The sequence below is a fragment of the Lygodium microphyllum genome, chromosome 13, assembly GCF_053477565.2.
Source record: "Lygodium microphyllum isolate KBCC chromosome 13, Lygodium_microphyllum_v1.1.10, whole genome shotgun sequence".
NCBI lineage: Eukaryota > Viridiplantae > Streptophyta > Polypodiopsida > Schizaeales > Lygodiaceae > Lygodium > Lygodium microphyllum.
The window spans coordinates 125,868,806-125,891,496 of record NC_141147.1 but is presented as its reverse complement, the minus strand read 5'-3'; the positions used below and the strand labels follow the sequence as shown (position 1 = coordinate 125,891,496).

Genomic DNA, 22,691 nt, shown 5'->3' with positions numbered 1-22,691 from the left:
TGGTATCAAAGCATTGAAGGACTATGGACCAATCTGAAGAGGAGATTTTAGTGTGACACAAGGCTGCGTTTTCAGCGTTCAAGTGTGAGTAGGAGGGCTGCACCTTAGAAAATGGTTGAGGCTAGCGTGGACGTGCGAGAAAGGAGAAGATTTGCTGAAACTGCTATTGGTTTTTGCTGTTAGAGAAGGAAGAAGGCTGTGTTTTGGGCCTTCAAGTGCAGATTTTACCTTTTCATCGCCTTCAACGGGTAAAGAAGGAGCGGGACGAGTGAACAAGAGCCCTAGCAAGTTGTATTTTCATAGTCAGAGGGGGCTACTTTTTGTATTTTGTGTAGGCATTATAGGTGAAAATATTTTCTTAGGCCAAGACAGAGTTTCAGGCGACCATGGACCAGAGGGTGCCCGTCTTACCAGCTCTTCCATCAGATCAAAAGCTCGATGGCGAGAATTACCGCACCTAGCGGGTCATCATGCTTGCCATTCTGGAGTCCTATGATTTGGCCGAGCTTGTTATGAAAGCTATTCATATCCTTCTTTGCGAGATGAGTCCAAAGTCTCTTCCGGTGATAAGGTGGAGAGCAAAGGCTCAAGCACATTGGGATAAACTCAATGCTCGCATTCACTCATTTTTATTTCTCTCATGTACTACAATTGTTCTCTCATATTGAGCATTTGATGGTGGCTCAGGAGATATGGTTGGAGCTTGATCAGAGGTACAATCGGATGACTGTCATCATGAAGCGAGTTTCTTTGGAAGTGCAGATGCGGACCATAAGTGTCAACAAGTCATCTTCTATGCGGAAGCATATCAACACGCTAAGTTAGCTTCAAATGCAAGTTCAAAACACAAGAAAGGTGATCACTTCTAAAGACATGGTGATAACTCTTCTTTCATAGTTATTGTCCCGTTTCAATGGTTTTTATTCTGCCTTGATTGCTTCAGGGCTGTTTGAGACTCTTCGGTGGAAAGATTTGGTTCCTATGGTCTTGGACCAAGAGGAGTAGGTACTGATGCTTCGAAATCTAAGGCCTTGGTTGGTTAATCCTCTCAAAAGAAGGAGAAGGACCAAAAGAAGGAGGACAAATCTAAGAACTAAGAAAAGGAGTCTACTTGTCACATTTGTCGCAAAACAGGTCACTAAAAGAAGGATTGCCCTGACAAGGAGAAGAAGGAGAAATCTTCAAAGGATTCCGAAGCGGTGGCTGCTCCCTCATCAGCTGCTTTCCTCAACTTGGAGGTAGTTGAGGATTCGAACATGACGGCTTCTGATGTTGCGTTGACAGCCCCATATACTCGAGAGAGGATTGTTGATAGTGGTACCTCTCGGCACGTGACTTCTTCTTCCGCAGGTGTTGCTCATTTGCATCCTTCACATGGCCAGATACTCATTGGTGACAATTCGTCTATTCCTATTCAGGGACACGGAAACATGCACCTTATTCCAAATGGACATGGCGGTGCCCATACATCCGAGGTACTTTATGTGCCAACCTTGGGGTACCATCTACTTTCGATGCACAAGATTTGTGCCCTCGGCCTTTTGGTCGAATTTGATGAGGATTCTTTTCCGATTCTCAATCGTGGATCGAAATAGGTTTTTTCTTCACATTATGAGCAGAATGGAGTCTACAAGTTGCGGTCTTCTTCTACCTTGACTTCTCTTTTTCTTACCTCCCAAACTTAGTCCGAGCTTTTGCATGCCCATTCTTTGTGGCCTAATACAGACAGAGTTCCTTCGAGGAAACTTGTATTTCATGCTAATTATGGATGATTACAGCAAGATGACATGGGCTTATTTATTGAAGCTGAAGTCAGAGGCTTTCTCCAACTTTAAGGATTGGTTGCTCTTTGAGGAGAACCAATCGGACAGGAAGCTGAAGACCTTACGATCGGATGAGGGTGGAGAATTTGTTTCTAATGAGTTTGATTGTTTTTGTACCAATCATGATATTCACCAGGAGTTTGTCAATACAAACACCCCTCAGAAGAATGGCATCTTGGAGCAAAAGAATCGCAATGTGATCGAGATGGCGGTACCATGATGGAGCATCATCAGACACCTCGGTGTCTATGGCTTGAGGTTGTGGCTACTGCAGTTCACATCCTTAATTGTTCCCCTACTTCCGCTGTTGTTGGCATAACTCCATATGAGGCGTACTTTGAGCCTAAGCCAGATGTTTCTTATTTCACGGTTTTTGGGTGTGATGCCTGTGTTCACATCCTAAAGACACAGCATGACAAATTTGAAGCGGCTTCCAAAAGACAGGTGTGTGTGGGCTATAGCTCGCAATCTCAAGGCTATCGTGTCACATGAAAATTTGATGCTTTGGTTATGTTTAATTGACATTTGATTAAATGATTAATCAAATGTGCAATTAAAATTTGTACATGTGTTGCATATGTGGGGTGCAAGCTACTTTTTCACAGTTGAAGGCTGAAGGACCCTGTGAAAAAGATGGGTATCAAAGGCAAAAGTTGTAACAAGTTACACTTGTTAGATTCTAGGTGAATCTTAGTGTCAGTTTGCCCCTAGGACCATTAATTGACCATTAAGTGTCAGTGGTGACACTAGGGACTAGGTATTAATTAATGGATTAATGCTTGTCCAAGGGTCAATTAATGCATGGGATTACTTTGGGTTGCAAATGGCCTAGCCAATTAATTTTTGGATGGGCAAGGTCAATTTTCTGGGCATGGATTAAGGGCTGAAATAAATCTCAGAATTAATTAATTCTGAAAATTGCTGAAAATGGATTAAGAAAGTTGCCACTTGGCAAAACTTTCCCATGCAAGTGGGGGAAAGGCTCAATAGGGCTGAAGGAAGAGGGAAATCTCGTTTTTTCATTTTGGAGCTATTGGAAAGAGGTGTTGGGCTGTTGCTGCCAGCTTTTGGGGCCAATTCCCAGCCATTGGAGACCATTTTGGTGATGGAGATTGCATATTCTTGACCTTGGGAAGTTGGCAATTACTGTTGATACACTTTCTCTTGAAGATCACAGTCTCTAATGCTCCTATTGTTATTGGTGCATCCGTTTGGGACTGGTACAGTAGGGCAGCAACTGATTTTGATCAGTTCTTCCCGACAAATCTCAGAATTTTCTCTCTTTACAGCATTCTCTCATCTCCTTCAGCCTATGTTCAGCCATTCTCAGCAATTCTTAGCCATTCGGAGGAGATCTCAGCCATTTTTGGTGGGCTGATCTGTAATTTCTGCAGTAAACCCTAATTTACAGCAAAAATTAGGGTTTAGCAGACACCTTGGGATCCGTGCTAGAGATTGAAAACTCAAGGGACTGAAATCAGCAGCTGATAATTGAAGATTATCAAGGGATTTCAGGAGCCAGCCCATCCCGAATTGATTTGGGGCAGCATTTGGCCAGCCAAGGGTCAAATTGGAGAAGGAGTCGTGGGTGAATCAAGGGGCAAATGACCCAAAAGGTTTGCTGGTCATTTTTGACAGCAAGAGCAATTGGTTAGCAGGAGGAGATTGAAGAATCTCAAGTTGTACTCCTTCCAATTGAATGAAAGCTAAAGAAATACCGCAAGGGGCGCCAATTTTGGGGCCAATAGGGTGTCTATTGTCCAAGAATGTTATGGTAAAGTGTGTATTTCATTTTATGTGCATTTCTTTATTGTTGTAATTAACTCTTAAATCAAGTTATCACCACCCATTCCAAGAAGAAAGGCTGGTTTCAATCGATTGTATGATCTTGTTAAGCGGGATGTTTACACAAGCCCTGATGTTCGGTTCGTGAAAGTTCTAGTTTCAGAGGGAGGTGAGGAACACCACGCTTTTGGAAATCCGGGTGACAACTCGGCCCCTACAACTATTCCTCTAGAGCCTATGCCTCTTGAGGACTCTTCTTCGGATGAGGAACTTAGTTCTCCGCCACTGATATTCACCAATTACTCCCCTGCTATAGATTGACCTTCCCGAAACTTCAACAGCTTGAGAGAAACGGGCTGAGATTTGACCTCCTCGTTGGGCTTGTGACACTCTTCGTGATGCAAGGGATTGAGGGGGTCCCTGAGAAGTGGCAACCACAGGATGGTCCACAACGTTCTCAACGGAACTAAGCACACCACACTGAGTTTGTTTACACTAATTACTGTATGATGACTCGTGTCATGCAAGATCAGGAACCTACTTCCGTGAAGGAGACTTTACAGCATGATAATTGGCGGAAAGCGATGGAGTAAGAGTTGGAGTCGATTGAGCGGAATGGCACTTGGTATCTCATGCAAAAGCCTCCTCATAAGAAGATCATTGGAGTCAAATGGGTCTTCAAGACCAAGTACCGCAATGATGGCACATTGGACAAACACAAGGCCCGCCTTTTTGTAAAGGTTTTGCACAGCACCCAAGCATTGATTTCCATGATACTTTTGCCTCTACAGCTCAAATGGCCACTATTCGCATAGTTATTACCTTGGCTAGCCATAGGAGATGGCCGGTCTATCAACTGGATGTGAAATCTGCCTTCCCAACTGGGGAGTTGAAGGAGGAGATCTATGTTGAGCAACCTCCAAGCTTTGTTCTTCTGATGGTAAGGTGTTCATGTTGCGGAAGGCTCTCTATGGCCTTAAGCAGACTCCCAGTGCTCGGGGAGAAGATTGACTCATTTCTCTAGGAGAAATTAGGGTATCGGCATTCCAAAGCCGACCCCCGGTTGAATATACACACCTCAGGAGGAGGTCATGTGTTGTTTGTCCTTTATGTGGATGACTTGATTGTGATAGGTGACCATACTCAGATGGTCGAGCAGACCAATGTAGCACTTCTTGAGAAGTTTGAGATGACGGATATGGGACTTCTTCACTTCTTTCTGGGTCATGAAATCTATCAAACTCCAAGGGAAATCTTTATTTCCCAGCAACATTATGTAGAAGAGCTCTTGACTACATGTGAGATGGAGGGATGCAAGTCTCTTACAACTCCTATGGACCCGAATTGAAAGGCTACAGCTCATTCCAATTCTCCTTTGGCAGACACTACGATATAGACAATTGGCATGCTCAAACGAACTATATTGAGATCTAGTACCATTTCATTCGGAAGAAGATTCCGGATGAGACTATTTCCCTAGCCTATTGCAAGACAAAGGACAATCTTGCCAATTTGTTTACCAAGGTGCTTCCCCAAGCTTTACTTCAACAACACTCTAGATCCCTTAGCCTTCTGCCGTGTCCAAGATCTGAGAGGGGGTGTTAGAGCCCCTGGACAAACAGGAATAACAAGAGCGGTTGGTTCAAGAAGTTCACCAAGTGATCGGTGCAAGAGAAGTGCCACGTGGTAATTGACGTAGCACAGTCGGCCAATTTGCAACAGTCGGACAGCTGCAGTCCAATCGACTGTATTAAATGCAGCCGACCTACATTACTTTTAGTGTCTTTCCCGACCTATTTATAGGCCCTAATTTCAGTAGTTTTTCTTGGTTCGTTTTCACAAATTTCAAGCTGCAAGCCGTGGAGACTGGTCTCGGGGCTGACGGAGACTGAGACCTTCGAGGTGGAGACATATGCAAATATTCTCTCTGCACCCGTGTATATTTCTGCATCCTTATACAGCATTCTTCACTGCAGATTTTCTATCTCTCTCTCTCTCTCTCTCTCTCTCTCTCTCTCTCTCTCTCTCTCTCTCTGTGTGTGTGTGTTCACTCTTTGTCTTGGTCATTCGCTTCCGCATTGCTTCACTCCAACACCTTAACCCTTATGCTCTGCCCACTACTTTGAACCTCCATTATTGGTTTCATTCCTTCTTATATTCACTTGGTATTCACAAATTGATCCAGCTCCAACTACAAGCCCATATTTTCCTGTCCACGCACTCCCCTTCAGCTCTCCATGTGAATAGTGATCCAGCACCAACTCCATGCCCATGTTTTCCTTTCCACACACTCCCCTTCAGCTCTCCATTCGGTTTGTCCTCTTCTACTCAACTTGTGAGTGCTCCATTAATGAGCATTCCACTCATCCACATTCTCAAGCAAGTCTATTCGGTGTTCAATCGCCAAGAACCTCATTCATGCACCATACACCTTTACTAGTACTCAAGTATATATGGTGTTCAGTGGCAAGGAATCCTCTCCATGTCAACTGCACCTTAGCTCTAGTCTCGTGCAACATTCCAGCAGGGGACTCCCACCTACAAGAAGCTACCCTCAACCATTATGTGTGTAGTGGAGCCACACCACAAGGAAATCATTATTTGCCTAGTTAGCATTTATGTACCTTGCTGACATGAGTTACCCTCTAGGCCAATAGATTCTAGTTGCTATAGCTAAGAATGCATTCACCCATAAGACTCATTTTAATGGGTCTAATTTCACAACCTCGTCCAACCTAATGCCACAAATGCTTACCACTCATGGACTTTGGAATCTTCTTCAAGAGTCAAAGCATCAGTTCAATCCTCATGTTTCCCACCTTGAGCTTATCCACCAATGGAGAGCTTGCAATGCTACAGCGACTGTCAAGCTAATGCAAAGCTTGCACCCTGAGTTTCATTCTCAACTTTAGACTTCCCATTTGCCTCCACTCCTATGGAGTAGTCCTGTTGGTCATACAACCTATCAACACCTTGCACCATTATTGAAGGCTTGACTAGTTATAGGTTGAAGGACTTTCCGTGGGCTTTGGCCCACATGCCCATCTAGCCACTATTTTATATTCACATGCCCCTAGTGTACATTCACATTATGAGTACCTAGTTCCTACCTACAAGCTACCTTAGGGATACTCCATCACAATCGATAGGGGCCCATCCCACTCTTCCATGCACCCATTCAATCAAATGGATCATGGATTGCGATGCCACTTAATCCAAGACACCCACCTAGCACATCTCCAACTTGGTAGCTTAGGAACTTTCCTAGTTAATATTCTTTTGTTAGTATTCAAGGTATTTATGTCATCTTCTCCTAGATGTGAGCTCCATTAGAGTCTGATGAAGACATTGGAGCTTTGATATTGCATACATGTCATGAATTTGGGTGCTATCTTTTCTTGCTTTTCAATATTATTTCCAATCCTTTTCCCTCTTCAGCCAATTGCTGCTGCCACTATAAGCCACATTCATGTATTCCAAAAAGAAAATAAAATTTTTCTACACAAATAGTTTCCAATATAGTACTCACAGTTGTAGTGAGTACCCATATAAACCGTTGTAAGTTGAGTGTCATCATAGAAGTCCCAATGCAAAGTATACTACTGGCCATCAATATCTCAAATGAGAATATAGCATCACCAACTGACTTTTTGATATTGGAAACAATCTATTTATGAGGAAGTAAAAGTGCTACACCCCTCTTGAGCACCAATCAATGCTCCATATTTGTTTGTTGTACTTGTCTTAGTCCCCCTCCAAAGTGGGTTCTAGTTGAAATGCCTCTAGGTAAAGAGGCAACAACTAAGGTGAATCTGCTAAGGCACCCTCTTCCATCAACTTCGCATTCATCAATGAATAATTTTGAAACTTCACTAGATAGTGACATGAAACTTTACCTCTTTTCTTTCTTTCCTTATGTACTAATATCAGTTCAAGAACCAACATCTCATCGAGTTCCTCAACCTCTAGTTGAATCTCATCAAGCCAAAAGCTTGAAGAAGACTCATACAAATTGCATTATACATCTTCCAATGCTCTGGTAGCTTCTACCTATAAGCCACATCACAGATCTTCTTTGTCAACCATCTGAAAAGGCCCATAGTACCTTGCGCTTAATTTAGGGAATAAGCCCTATTTTCCCTTTAGCTTTTTATGCCTTGCATTTTCAGCAAGCAAGAGAATCCAATCAACCTCAGAAGAATGAAGCTATAGTTGTTAAGCTAAAGAAAGTGAATTAAAATTAAACCTTTCATGAAGCTCATTAAGTAACCCCAATACTCAAATTCACAAGAGTGCTTCAAGTGTCCCATGAGAAAACTTGTAAACCTTGGGTGGTTCCAATTCTATAAGTAAGAGTGTGCTAAGCTACTTACATCCCACTCAATGAGTCTTCAATTGTTGACATCGTCTCCTTTAGTCTCCATGACTACTTTGGCACCTTCCCAACACTAAACTAAATTATTTTACTCATAAACTATCAGGAGGAGATGAAATTTTGATGCTTAGCTTAGTATTTCATTAAGTGTTAATCAAATGTGCAAATGTGAGGTGCACATGTGATGTACAAGTTAGTTATTTCACAACGATGAGCCAAGGACCTTGAGAAGTCAATGAATACCAAAGGTAAAAGTTGTAGTAAGTTATCCTTGATAGGCACTAGGTGGTTCATAGTGTCAAATTTTAGTCAAGAAGATTTTACTAGCCATTAATGTAAATGGTGACATTAGAACCTAGGCATTAATTAATTAATTAATGCTAGTTTAGGGGCTAATAAATGCTTAAGAAACAAATTGGCTTGGTCAATTTAATTGTTGGTTGGTAAAGTTAGTTTTCTTAGCAAGTATTAATAATTAATTTAATTTTCAAAATCAATATTTTAACAATTAATTTAATTGGGTTGAAAGTTGCTTAAAAATGCATTTAGAAGGTTGCCACTTGACAACTTGCCCATGCAAGTGAGGAAAAGGCTATTAGAGGCTATCAGAGTCTCATTCCAGCATTGTGGACTTTGGATGTTGGGAGAGGAGAAGAGAGAGTTACTGCTGCAATTTTCCAACCATTGGTGATCAGCCCAACCACTGGAGACTATCAAAGAGCTACTGCCAACAAATCAAAAAGCCATTTGAGAGATAACAGCCCCTGTAGGCTATCTACAGGCAAGTGACAACAATTTTAGGGCCCACAAGGGCAAGCTACTACATGCGAGGCTCCTGTTGATGGTGGGCTACAGTCGATCGAACATTCACAGCAGGGCAGCATTAAATTTCAGCCAATTTTGGTAATGAAACTCTAAAATTTCTCTCTCCAACTTCCTCTCTATTTTCTCAACCAATTCACAACTTCTCTCAAGAGATCTCAACCAGTTCAGTCTAAGGAGGGTGCAATTGAATAATTTCTGATCCTAAATCCTAATTTACAACAGAAATTGGGTTTCAAAGAATCTCAAGAGGCCAACAAGCCAACGTTAAGTTTGGGGCAAAATGTATTCCAAAGGAAGAAAATTGAAAGCCAATCCCCAAGCAAAGCAAGGAGCAAATTGGTTTGAAGACTTCCTCCTTGCTATGAATAGCAAGATGTATTGAAGATTCAAGGAGAACAAGCTAGATCTGTGTACTTCATCCTTTCGCATTACAATTAAACAAATACCACAAGGGACACCAATTTTGGGGCCAAAAACCTCTCCACTGTGTTGAGAAACCCAAGTCATAAACTTTATTAATTCCTATTTAGTTTTCCATTTAAAGCCCCAAAAAGGCTTCATTTGTATCATTTATTAGTGTTTGGGCACCATCCTAGACACTTCAATGACTCATGTGCCTATAAACACCGCATGAACATTCATCACTACACATCTCATTTGAAACTAGCATTCCTACTCAAGAAGGGTGGTACTAACTTGATTTAACACCAATTACAATAAGTATAAAAATCACATAAACTGAAAATGCAAATGTTACCACTTAATCTTGGACATTGGATAGCCTGTTGGTGCCAAAACTTGGTGCCCCTTGCAATATTTCTTTAACTTGTATTGCAAATGGATGGCGTACAACTGAGATTCTTCAACCTTCTCCACTAATCCAAGTGCCTCTTGCTATCATAAATGACCAACAAGCCTTCAAATCAACTAGCCCCTTGATTTGCTAGGGTATTGACCTTTACCCGTGCTTCTTAGCAAATAAATTAACCCAAATTCAATGATGGTTGGCTAACCTCTTGCATCCTCCTCAAATATACTGATTTCAGCTCTGAAAATTCAAGTTTGAAGCCTTCAAATCTAAGCTTCCTGAGGGTTGGCTATCAAACCCTAATTTCTACTAATATTAGGTTTACAGCAAAGGTTCACCCAAAATCTCCAACTTCACTGGCTGGATTGCTATAAAACTTGGAGCAAAGCTGAAAAATCGCTAAAGAAACAGAGACAATGCTGTAAAGAGACAAAATTCGGAGATTTGTCATGAGAATTATGTAAATTTGAGCTGTTGACCCGGTTTTTCAACCCCAAATGGATTCACCCACAACAGAGAGAGCATTAAAGGCGATAATCTTCAAGAGAAAGTGCATCAACTATAATCATCACATTCCACTCGTCAGGAATATGCAACCGCCTTCACCAAAATGGTCTCCAATGGCCGAGAAATGGCCCCAAATGTAGACAACATCAATCTAACCTCTCTTTCCAATAGCTCCAAAATGCAAAAATAAGATTTCCTTTTCCCTTCAACCCCAATTCAACTTTCCCAAACTTGCATGGACAAGTTTTGCCAAGAAGTAGCCTTCTAGATTGAGCTTCTAGCATTATCCAACCCATTAATTTAATTTTCAGAATATAGATTTTGAAAATTAGTTTAATAATTATTTCTATGCCCATAGAAATAATCTAACTAGACAGTAAAAATTTTGGTTAGGTTCATTAACCTAGAAATGGCATTAATTTATTGATTAATTAATGTCAATTCCCTAGTGTCGCCACTGACAATAATGCTTAATTAAACGTTCTAGGCCAAGTTCTAACACCTAGTACCATCTAGCACCTATTAGACATAACTTATTACAACTTTTTTCTTTGGCACCAACTGATATTTCCGAGTCTTGGGTCCCACATTGTGAAATAATTAACTTACACCTCACATGTGTGAGTCACATATGCACATTTGATACTCAAAGCCCTCTTGTACAGTTGCATAACTAGCCCTAACTGTCAATAAGATGAAACATCTATGATGAAGTAAAAATAAAAAAACGATTGGGAAAGAAACTAGATACTGCATCTGGATACATAAGGAATAATAGCCACGCATAAAGACACATCAATGATCAACTGATCACCACTAACGACCAATGAAGAATCATGTTCCATTTCCTTCAACTCTTCATGCACCTCATGAAGTACTTCCCTAAGCATAGCATCACCATCAAGACTCTTTAACTCCCTCTGTTGCAACAAACATGCAATATAGTCATCACTGCTTGTATCCAATCTAATCGTTTATGCCAGGTGAGACACTCCTGGCTTGTGCGCCTACATTGCCTCATCAACCTAGATCTTGGCACAAGACGCTCCTCCCTTGTCTGCCCACGTCATCTCTACCAACCGAAACCATACCATAGTTCTCTCTCTCTCTCTCTCTCTCTCTCTCTCTCTCTCTCTCTCTCTCTCTCTCATTTACCCACATGGCGCCTAGACTTGTTTATGCATGACAATCGTGCCCACTTAGTGAGAAGAATTCTCTTTCCTTGTCAACTTCAATCTTTCTCTCTCCATGACTTTTTATTTGTCGTTCTCTCCCTCCACGATGATAATAATCTTCTCTCTCCCCAATGCCCAGATTCATTACGGCACTAATATGGCATTTTATCTTAATGTTAAAATTAAAACAATGCTAACATTAAATGTTAAAACAACGGTAACATTTAGCATCAATTAAAACTCTAATGTCTATTTAGGCTACAAGATTTCGGCTTCCAACAACGGAGGCCATAGCCTTCGAGTAGCAACTTCCTAGACTCCAATCATCAAAACCGCTGAAAATTCTTATGCACAAGCATCAACTCAACACAAAACCCGAGCACAGGTATGAAACAAAAAATATACCTTGCTTTCATGCCCACCACCCACAACACGTGCCTTCCACATACACCTCTCCCACCAACAGTATCCCATTCCACCTTAACAAGATAAAGGTGTACCTGTCAAGTGTGAACCATCACGGTTCCGTGAGCAAAAGTGGTTTTGTGCACGTCATGAGATCTCGTGTCCAATTGTAGATTGATGCTCTAATACCAATGAAATGTCCCCCTAAGATCCAACCAACACCTCCCAATAGTAGAGCCAAACAGGCTCAACCCCAAGCCTAGGAGCTAGCATCACTCCAAGCCACAACTACATCCCAAGGGTTGGCATCCCATACCACCAGCCCACACCATCCCGATGTAAAGATGTGTGGACCAACGGGCCAAGAGTACAAGAGTGGTGATCACACAATGCATGTGCACAATAGGGCCTTGCATCTCTCTTTCCAACCATTCTCTCACTACAATATAGCAGGGCAACTGCTGTCTACTATTGTACCAATTGCACCTACTTCCTCTAGCCTTGAACGGCCGCATTTACTATTGTCTACCCCTGTGTAACCTACATCTACTACAGAGCAACCTGCATTTGATCCTAACATCACCTGCCAGCTCAGCATTTTGTTGTTTCTAACACCACTAGTGCTGCCACATCATCACCACATTTGCATTTTGCTGATTCTGCCCTAATTCAGCCCATCTGTCATTGATCCAAACACACTTGAGCTATGTTTGTTGTTGTCACACCTTTGGAGGCCGCCTACTGTGTTTGGAGATCCGTCAGGAGTACAACACGCTCTCCAACTCATTCTCTCTCCCTAGTCCCTTAGACACGGGAGTTCAAGGTTCAATATCCATCGCTACATAGTATGTTCGCTACATTGAGCATCATATTCTATTCAAATTCATTCATTTCATTATTCATTGTGTTTATTGTCTTTGAGTTACCCTAACCCTAATCGTGTTTCCATATCAGTCTTTGCGTTTGTCATATGATTGTGTTTATTTTCTATTGTTAAGCATTTCTTTACATGGTATCAAAGCAAGGTACTCATTGAAGAAACCTAGATTCTAGATTGGAGAGCTCATCTTCCAAAACAAAAATCCTAAAGGAAAGATGACTTCGAACACTTGGACACTAATTCCGTCTCCAAAATCATTTGTGCAAAGAACGGAGCAGGAGTAGATTGAGCAGCTTGTTCCACAATGTTCCAACATGCATGGAGACACCTTTGACTACATAGAAGAGACTAAGCCATATAGATTCACTCATGAGAAATATTAAGTAATCGTGGCGTACAGACAAAAGAAGATCATGGAGCTTAAAAGAAGGATTGCCCTTTGACAACAGCTACTTAATAAAAGTATACATAATTTTCTCTTTAGATGTTACACATGAGTCTAATAATGTTACACGGCCGTCAAGACCTCCATCAAGGTGTTGAGAGTCATCTCCTGCCACGTCAACAGTGCCACGTGGCAGCAGTCGAACAGTCTGATTGCATTCGGCTGCATTAAATGCAGTCGACCTGATTATTTCAAGTATTTTTCAGGCATTCTTTTCAGCCTACATAAGGCTGAGTTTCCAGCAGTCTTGGGCACTTGTATCTGACAGATTTCAACCTGCTAGTGACAAAGACTACACTCGGGGCTGATGGAGATCGAGGTCCTCAAGGTGGAGACATACGCAAATATTTCCTCTGCACCCGTGTATAATTCTGCATCCTTATACAGCATTCTTCACTGCAAATTTTCTGTGTTTCACACACTCTCTCTCTCTCTCTCTCTCTCTCTCTCTGTTCACTCTTTGTCACGGTCATTCGCTTCCGCATTGCTTCACTCTTAACATGGTATCAAAGCATTGAAGGATTGACCTAGGGTAGATCTATCTGAAGAGGAGTTTTCAGAGCAACACAAGGCTGTGTTTTCAACATTCAAATGCGAGTAGGTGGGCTGCGCATCAAAATAAGGCCGAGGCGAGCGTGGGCGTGCAAGAAAAGAGAAGATTTGCTGAGGCTGCTGCTGTTTTTCTACTGTTAAAGAATGAAGAAGGCTGCATTTTTTGCCTTCAAGTGCAGATTTTACCTTTTCATCGCCTCCGATGGCTGAAGAATGTTCGGGACACAGAGATAAGAGCCCTAGCAGGCTGTGTTTTCACAGTCAAAGGGGGTTTCTTTTGTGTTTTGTGCAAGCATTGCAAGTGAAGATGTCTAGAAAGATTGACGTGGAGTTCTAGGCAATCATGGACTGGAAGGTGCCCGTCTTACCAGCTCTTCCATTAAATCAAAAGCTCGATGGTGACAATTACCGCATCTGGCATGTGATAATGATGGCCATATTGGAGTCTTACAATTTGGCAAAGCTCATGATGGAGGAGATCAACAGGCCCTTGGTGAGACATGAGTCCAAACTCTCCTCAAATGCTCGTGCAGAGTTGACCAAGGCCCAATCTCATTGGGACAAGCTAAATGCCAAGATTCATTCTTTTCTTTTTCTATCTTGTACAACAGCCATGATAGCCCATATAGAGCACTTGACGGTGGCTCGAGAGATATGGTTGGAGCTTGACCAAATGTACAATCGGATGGCCCTTATAAAGAGGGTTTCTTTGGAGGTACAGATGCAGACTCTGTTCGTGAATAAGTCTTCTTTGCTTCAAGAACACATCAACAAGCTTCAACAGCTTCAAATGCAAGTTCAAAATGCAAGGAAGCCCATTTCCTTCGAAGACATGGTGATCACCTTATTGTCCCAGTTGCCGCCAAGATTCGGTACCTTTTATTCCACTCTCATTGCTTTAGGGCAGGAGTCGACTCTTCATTGGGAAGAGTTAGTTCCTATGGTCTTGGACCAAGAGAAACAGTTGAAGGGACAAAACGCTTCCAAATTGAAGACATTGATTGGTCAAGCCTCTCAGAAGAAGGGGAAGGACCAAAAGAAGGAGAACAACAAATCCAAGTAGGATAAAGAGAAAGAATCAACATGTCATATTTGTGGTAAGACCGGCCATTGGAAGGACTACCCTGACAAGGACAAGAAGGACACCAAGAAGAAGGACACAAAGGATTCCGAAGTGGTGGTTGCACCCTCATCAGTTGCTTTTCTACACTTAGCGGTCATTGAGGACACTTCACTAAAGAATTTTGATGCTGCGATGGCAGCTCCCCAAGCTCGAGAGTGGATCATGGACAGTGGTACCTCATGGCACGTGACTCCTTCAACCTTTGATGTTGCCCATTTGCGACCTCTGCGTAAGCAGATTCTCATAGGAGACAGCTCTTTTGTGTCTATTGCTACACGAGGTGAGATGCAACTGATTCCAAATGGTCATGGTGGTACCCACGCTTCCGAGGTGTTGCATGTGCCAAGTTTAGGGTATCATTTGCTTTCGGTACATAAGATTTATTCTCTAGGTCTCTTGGTGGAGTTTGTCAGTGATGTTGTTCGAGTTCTTGATCGTGGATGGAGGAAGGTTCTCTCTTTAGGGTATGAGGAGAATGGCATCTACAAATTGAAGTCTTCTTCCACTCTTACCTCTCAGACACAGTCCGAGCTATGGCATGCTCAATTTGGCCACCTGAACTATAAGTATCTTTGGAAGGCGTCGTGAGGATCGCTTGTTCAAGGTTTGCCAGCGGACATAGTGGTGAGCCAGCAACCATGCGTCTCCTGCATTCATGGAAAGCAGTATAAGGATGTGATTCCCAACAAAGCTTCAAGGCAGTCTACTTCACCTATGGAACTTGTATATGACTACTACAAGATGACGTGGGCCTATTTCTTGGCGCTAAAGTCGGAGGCTTTCTCCCACTTCAAGAATTGGCTTCTTTTTTAGGAGAACCAATCGAGCCAAAGATTGAAGACCTTACGATCAGACAAGGGTGGTGAATTTGTTTCTAATGAGTTTGCTCGTTTTTGTGCAAATAAAGGCATTCACCAAGAGTTTGCTAATACCAACACTCCTCAAGAGAATGGCATTTTGGAGTGGAAGAATTGCAGTGCGATCGAGATGGCACACACCATGATGGAGCACCGACAAACACCTCAATTTCTATGGGCCGAAGCAATGGCTACTGCAAGCCACATTCTCAATCGATCCCCCACTTCGGCCATTGACAGAATGACACCTTTTGAGATTTACTTTGGGGCTAAGCCTGATGTCTCTTACTTTAGGATCTTTGGGTGTGACGCCTATGTGCATATCCTAAAGACGCAGCGTGACAAATTTGAGGTGGCTTCCCAACAACAGGTATTTGTTGGCTACAGCTCCCAATTCCAAGGTTTATCGCTTGTATGATCCCGTAAAGCGAGATGTCTACACGAGCCGAGATGTGCGGTTTGTGGAAGTTTTGGCCACAGAGGGGAGTGAGGAGCACCTTGTACTTGGAGATCTAGGGGACAGTTGGACTCCCGAGATAGTTCCTTTGGAGCCAAAGCCTCTTAATAGAGATTCTTCTTCAGATTCCGAGTCTTCTCTTTCACTGGCCACCTCGATGGTGATTCCGCCGATGGATGTACTCGAGTCTTCAATAGATGGAGAGCAACGAGGAGAGATCCAGCCTCCTCCTTGTTGGACCGGTGACATCCTCCGAGATTCAAGGATCGAGAGGGTCCCTGAGGAGTAGGAACCGCAGGATGGACTGCAGAGGTCATGGAGCACCAGGCACATTCTACGGAGCTTGTTTTTTCTAAACACTGTTTGATGTCCCGTGTTATGCAAGATAGAGAGCCTACATCAGTGAAGGAGGCTTTACAATCTAATGATTGGAGGAATGTGATAAAAGCCGAGTTGGAGGCTATTAAGCGGAATGGCACTTGGTCTTGTGCCTCGTCCCTCTTACAAGAAGGCGATTGATGTCAAATGGGTCTTCAAGACCAAGTACCATAGTGATGGCTCTTTGGACAAGCACAAGGCTCGCCTTGTTGCTAAAGGTTTCGCACGACGCCCAGGTGTTGACTTCCATAATACTTTTGCCCCTATAGCTTGCATGGCGACTATTCGTGTTGTTCTTGCCTTGGCTGGTCATAGAAAATGGCTTGTTTTCAGTTGGATATGAAGTCGGCCTTCTTGAATGGTGATTTAACGAAGGAGATCTATGTAGAGCAACCTCCTTGCTTTGGCTCCTCTGATGGGAAGGTTTACCGATTAAAGAAGGCCTTGTATGGCCTAAAGCAAGCTCCACGTGCTTGGAATGAGAAGATTGATTCGTTTCTCCAAGCCAAGTTGGGATATCGGCACTCTAAGGTCGATCCACAGCTTTATGTGCACACTTCGGAGGGTGGTCGTGTGTTGTTTGTTTTGTATGTTCATGACTTGATTGTTGTAGGTGATCATACCCAGAAGGTCGACAAGATGAAGGCAGCCCTACATTAGAAGTTCGAGATGATGGATTTAGGACTTCTCCATTTCTTTTTGGGCCACAAGATTTATCAATCTTAGAGGGGGATTTTCATCTCTCTGCAAAGATATGTACAGGAGCTTTTGGTGACTTTTGAGATGGAGGATTGCCGGTCCACATTGAATCTTTGATTTGACTCCTCAACATACGGGTTGATCTATGTTTTGTTGTAGGTCTCTTGGCTGGGTTCATGAGTGCCCCTCAACAAGTGCATTGGTAGGCTGCTCAGATAATACTTTGGTTTCTGAGGGGGACTTCTAACCTCGGGATTTTCTATCCAACACGTACAGGTGCTTCTGATCTTGTTCTTGCAAGTTGGAGTGATTCAGATTGGGCTGGTGATGTGGATCAAAGGCGGTCTACTACAGGTTATTGTTTTACCTTGGGTGCTGGTGCTATCTCTTGGAGTAGTAAGAAGCAGCCCACGATAGCCCTATCTTCGACTAAGGCATAGTATCGGGCTGCGTCTTCTACCACATGTGAGACTATGTGGCTTCAACAGTTGTTGGAGGAGCTTGGCTGCCCCCAGACTCGTCCTACAATTTTGCACTGCGACAATGAGAGTTGCATTGCCTTGGCACGGAATCCCGTATTTCATGCCCGAGCGAAGCACATAGAGATTCAGTATCACTTCATCAAGGAGAAGCTTCTAGATGCGACCATTGATGTGAAGTACTGTAAGACTGAAGATAATCTTGCAAATTTGTTTACAAAGGCACTTCCCCAGGCTTTACTTCATCGACATTCCAGATCCCTCCATCTACTGCCTTGTCCAAGATCTGGGAGGGGGTGTTGAGAGTCATCTCCTGCCGCGTCAACAGTGCCACGTGGCAGCAGTCCGGACTGCAGTCAGCTGATTATTTCAAGTATTTTTCAAGCATTCTTTTCAACCTTTATAAGGCCAGCCTTTACAAGGCTGAGTTTCCAGCAATCTTGGACACTTGTATCTGATAGATTTCAGCCTACTAGTGACGGAGACTGCACTCGGGGCTGACAGAGATTGAGGTCCTCAAGGTGGAGACATACACAGATATTTTCTCTGCACCTATGTATAATTCTGCATCCTTATATAGCATTCTTCACTGCAGATTTTCTGTGTTTCACTGTCTCTTTCTCTCTCTCTCTTCTCTCTCTGTTCACTCTTTGTCACGGCCATTCGCTTCTGCATTGCTCCACTCTGACACAAGGATGGGCCCCCTGTTGGAGAAGAAGATCCAGAGTATGTATCCTATTTCCATCCATTTTGGTGCAAAATACACTAGATTTGTCTTTTTCCGTTCTTCTTTTACTTCTTCTACTTTGCAATATGTTGGTAGAAATCACAAGGAAGAAAGGGTATAGTCTATTGACTATGGAAAAGGACCTCTTGACAGCCAATTCCTGCATGTTAACACACATTGAGGTAATTATAAGAAAAAGCTTAGTCTCTTCTTCCCATTAGCAATCATGTTTATCATGCATTGTTATATCCTGACTATGAGCCTCAATCTGATCAGACAAGGACATTAGGAGCTCTGACATGCATGTCATGTGCTTTGACAGAGGAGACAACTCATTCTAGAGTTTGCATTTCTTCTTTCAATCAGTTCAGGAGTGTTTGTTGGCTAAACGAAACCCTCTCCTCAACAGCCACACAAATCAGAGCAGCCATCTCCTCCCCCCTCTCCATGTCTCCATGCCTATGATAGCACCGTTAGTATAGGTACCTATTCTTCCTTCTCTTCCCAAAGAAAACTGTTTGGGCGGATCAAATCATTCGATTTGGTCTTGTAAGGTGGAATGTATACTTGACGCCTTTAATCTTTGGGAGTTTGTCACTCCCCCTATTCTGATCGGCCCTATGGGATCAACTCATATCTAGAGCTCAATCTTTCCTCTTTATCAACTTATAAGATTCTGTCCTAGTGCATGTGGTTGCAACAGGTAGCAGAAGTGTGGACCAAGCTTGCCTCTTTATACCATCAGAAGAAATTTCCCCACTAGATTACTCTTGAGAAGAAATTACAAATGCTTGCTATTGATAACTCTCCTTCCATGAAGGATCACATCAACAAATTGGAGGACGAGGGGGATGAGCTTTCTTCCCTCCACAGGATCATCTCTTTAGAGGATATGGCTATGATTCTCTTGACTCAGCTACCATCTCCGAAATACGATATCTTCTACACTAGTCTTCTTACATCAAGGACCGGTGAGACTTCTATGGAAGGAGCTTGCTCTGCTTGTCTTGGAGTATGACAAGCATTTGAAAGAGGTCGCTAGCACTTCCTCTACAACTAGCTATCTTTCCTTCTACGGCATCTACTTTGATACCCTACTACTCAGAGGACTGCATTTCGCTCCCTTCACTATAAAGATTCCTTATAGTTGCTACCGCCCGATAAGCCAAAACAATACAATCATCTTAGAGCTTTACTCCATTGTATCAACATGATTTATTCAACATGATTCAACGTTTATCATTCTTCACTCTTCTTTCGAGTTTTCTTCTCTCACTATTCGTCGTACACTCCATGCTTCTCCCCACAAACCCTATTGTCTCTCTAATATGGTACAACTACATACTGTCCCATCACTTCTCTTGACAATTGCTATGGTCAAGAACACTTTTAGTGATAAGACTCGTTATAATAAGCCAAAAATCACGACTTGATCAAACATCATGCAATGAGTCCTTGATCCTCAAGGTCTTTGGACCTAGTGATCAGTCTAGAGCCTACGTCAACTAGTCCACCCTAATCATATCCATCAATGGAGGGCTCATAAATGCGACAGAGAATGTGGAGCTGATGCAAGAGCTACTACTTGAGTTTCACTCACAACTTCAACACTTTCCCTATCATCCGATCCTTGGAGTCATATCAACCAATATAAAGCAAGAGATCAAACATAACATATCAATCTCGATCACAAGCTCCAAGAGTTTCCGTTAAGAAAGGGGATAATCTAAAAGTCAAGATCTTTACTTGCTAAATTTGTGACTACCATGCGACAAGAAATTGAACCAATGTACCAATCTCGATCGCGAACTACAAGAGTTTTCCATTAAGAGGATGATCTAAAAGTCAACATGATCGACTTCAAACAACTATATAATGAATTTGCTGCCACTAGCTCACTGAAGTTAGATGACCATGACGTCACATTGGTTTTAAACAAACTGCCCTCAAAATACCTCCACTTTATGCACAAGTCATCTCTTCACCCCACCTATCGACCTTTGATGAGTTAAAATGTCCCCCATATTGTCCACTTCAAAGGAGGCTTTGGTAACCTCTTCCTCAAACAAAAATTTCAAAGGTGGCAAGAACACTCGAGACAAAATGGCAAATCCTAAAAAGGGTAGCACCTCATCTTCTAGAGCAACCAAAGAATCCAAACCTATCTGGCAACAACTCTCTGAAAATAATAGGTTCTCCACTCAACTGCCAACCCTCGATTATATAGGCTAAGTATCGTAAGAAGGCCCAAGATCTTCCACCTAGATCATCATTCCAATAGACCATGATTGTACATATAGATGATACTCCCATTGGGCAAGGGCAACTAAGAAGAAACCTCCCGCACCTACATGTACTGCTTCTCCTAGTACCCAACCACATCAACAGTGCACTAGTGGGTGTGCCATAGGGACAGCCCCCTCAATCAGCCACTTTCAAGACACCCAAAGGTATGGTTGATTGTACCGAGCACATTAGATTTCACACCACATGCTCAAGAAGCCATTCTTACGATGCCTTTTGATGCAAACATAATCAAATCAATGTCTTTCCCGTGCCACAATTTTCATTGGCAAAGACCTGCTAACAAATGTGTGTGATGATGGCCACACCCTTTGACTAGCACCTTCTAGGGTCCTGTAGGGTACACTACTCTTAGTTCATTATGCTATTAAGTCAAGGCTCAAGCTCATAGGTTACTTATACTTTAGGCTACTTACCTTTAGGATTTCACTGATCTTCTACAGAAGTCCAATTCCAATATATGGACCTTGATATATGGCCCATCGCTATCCCTGCCTTCTTACTGGTACTCGCCTTTGAGCACATGTTGTATAAAGATCCTTTTTTAATCCCATTTCCACACCATGCCCTCATTCAGGTAGTTGCCTTGCTAACAGGTTGCATTAGTTCTGCTCTTGATCAGTAATCCTTTGTAAAAGGGCCACTTTGTAGCTGTGACTGGGCCTCTCTTGAGGATAGTATAGAGTGAGGATATTGAAAGTATTGAAATACCCCCATCCATAGGCTGCGTTAAAACTTAAATCCACCCGAGGTACAAGAACATAAAATGTCTATATCGACAAGAAACTACAATAGAAAAGAAAAGCACTTTGCATGCTGGAACTCTCTAAATAGGCCAGAGAATAACTAATAGCACAACCACAATCATGCATGCCTTGCTAACTGACTTTGTTGTACTCTCACTTGACTACAGCAAAATTTTACAAGGTTTACCAGACATGCAAACAAAATTCCTCAGCATAAAACTGAGAAAAATTACAACTTTGACATGTCATAGGGCATACTCTGTTAAAAGCAGAAAAGGTTACAACCTTTGTGCTAGTGAGTAACTTTAAGCGTGGCATGCCAGGATCGAGAATATACAAGTCACAGGAATGCTGATTCTACCTGATTTGGTTGTGGGCAGTCCAACAGGAATCTTACAAGACTTTGCACATCTGTGCTAGCAACAGCACCACGAGATGTCCCCAAAAGAAGTTCTATGACCACTAATAACTCGTCAATCAACGCATTAAGCTCTCCCACAGGTCTTGGCAGTTTGCCACCAGCAAACATATGCACAGAATCAGGTTCTGGAATAACCCAGTAGCACTTCCGGCAGCAATCAAGTAGCACCTGCACCGCATTTGCAGCCCTCATTGTAGCAGATTCTGTGAAAACCATGTCAGCAAGAGAAGAAAGTAACTTCTTCTGAAGACCATAAGAGCAACAACTCCAAAGCTTAAGATCTAAAAGCAGCTTGCCAAAGAGCTGCACTTTGAGGTTTTCATTGTTTGCAGGAGCCTGGGCTAGTAGTACAACAGCAGCAACCACTTCTTCATTTCTAGCATCAGGCTTCTCCTGTTCACAGATTGCATTGATGTCCTGCACCGGCAGGGGTGCACATAAAATGGGTGCGAGCAACCGTGCAAGCAGCTGTGGTGCATGTCCCCTGAGCAACTCTTCAGCATTCCCAGGATGTTGCAAAGACAAAGATATCATACGCAAGATGGGAGCAGCTAAAACTGCCGTTCTGGATGCAGTAATTGGATCATCAACTATAGGTTCAAAAGAGTCTTTGTCAGCTGCACTAACCGCCAGAGGAAGCAGAGACAAAGGACCTCCTTCACCCATGGCCCAAATTGCTTCCACTGGTCTCACTCTTGCTGCAATATGTACATGACCAAGGACTTCCGCAGGTCTTCTATGGGTTCCTAGAAACATGACAGCAAACAAGTTACCACATTAGGAAGCATAGCTGAACTGGAAAGTTAATTATTAATTTCTAAGAGTAATGCTTATTGCAAACTTTCCTGTACTCTAGTTCGTTGATTATTACACCACTAGAAATGATACCTGAACTGGAAAGTTAACTATCAATTTCTAAA

General features: G+C 42.6%; 1 protein-coding gene across 1 annotated transcript in view; it reads right to left on the bottom strand.

Moving 5' to 3' along the window:
- The window catches only part of LOC148027179 (WD-40 repeat family protein / beige-like protein), a 116,419-nt gene that overhangs the window by 90,454 nt on the left and 3,274 nt on the right, over positions 1–22,691 (bottom strand). Inside the window, exon 2 of the mRNA XM_087691728.1 lies at positions 21,712–22,517. Coding sequence (XP_087547854.1) covers positions 21,712–22,517 — 806 coding nt within the window. The remainder of the gene's footprint in view (positions 1–21,711; positions 22,518–22,691) is intronic.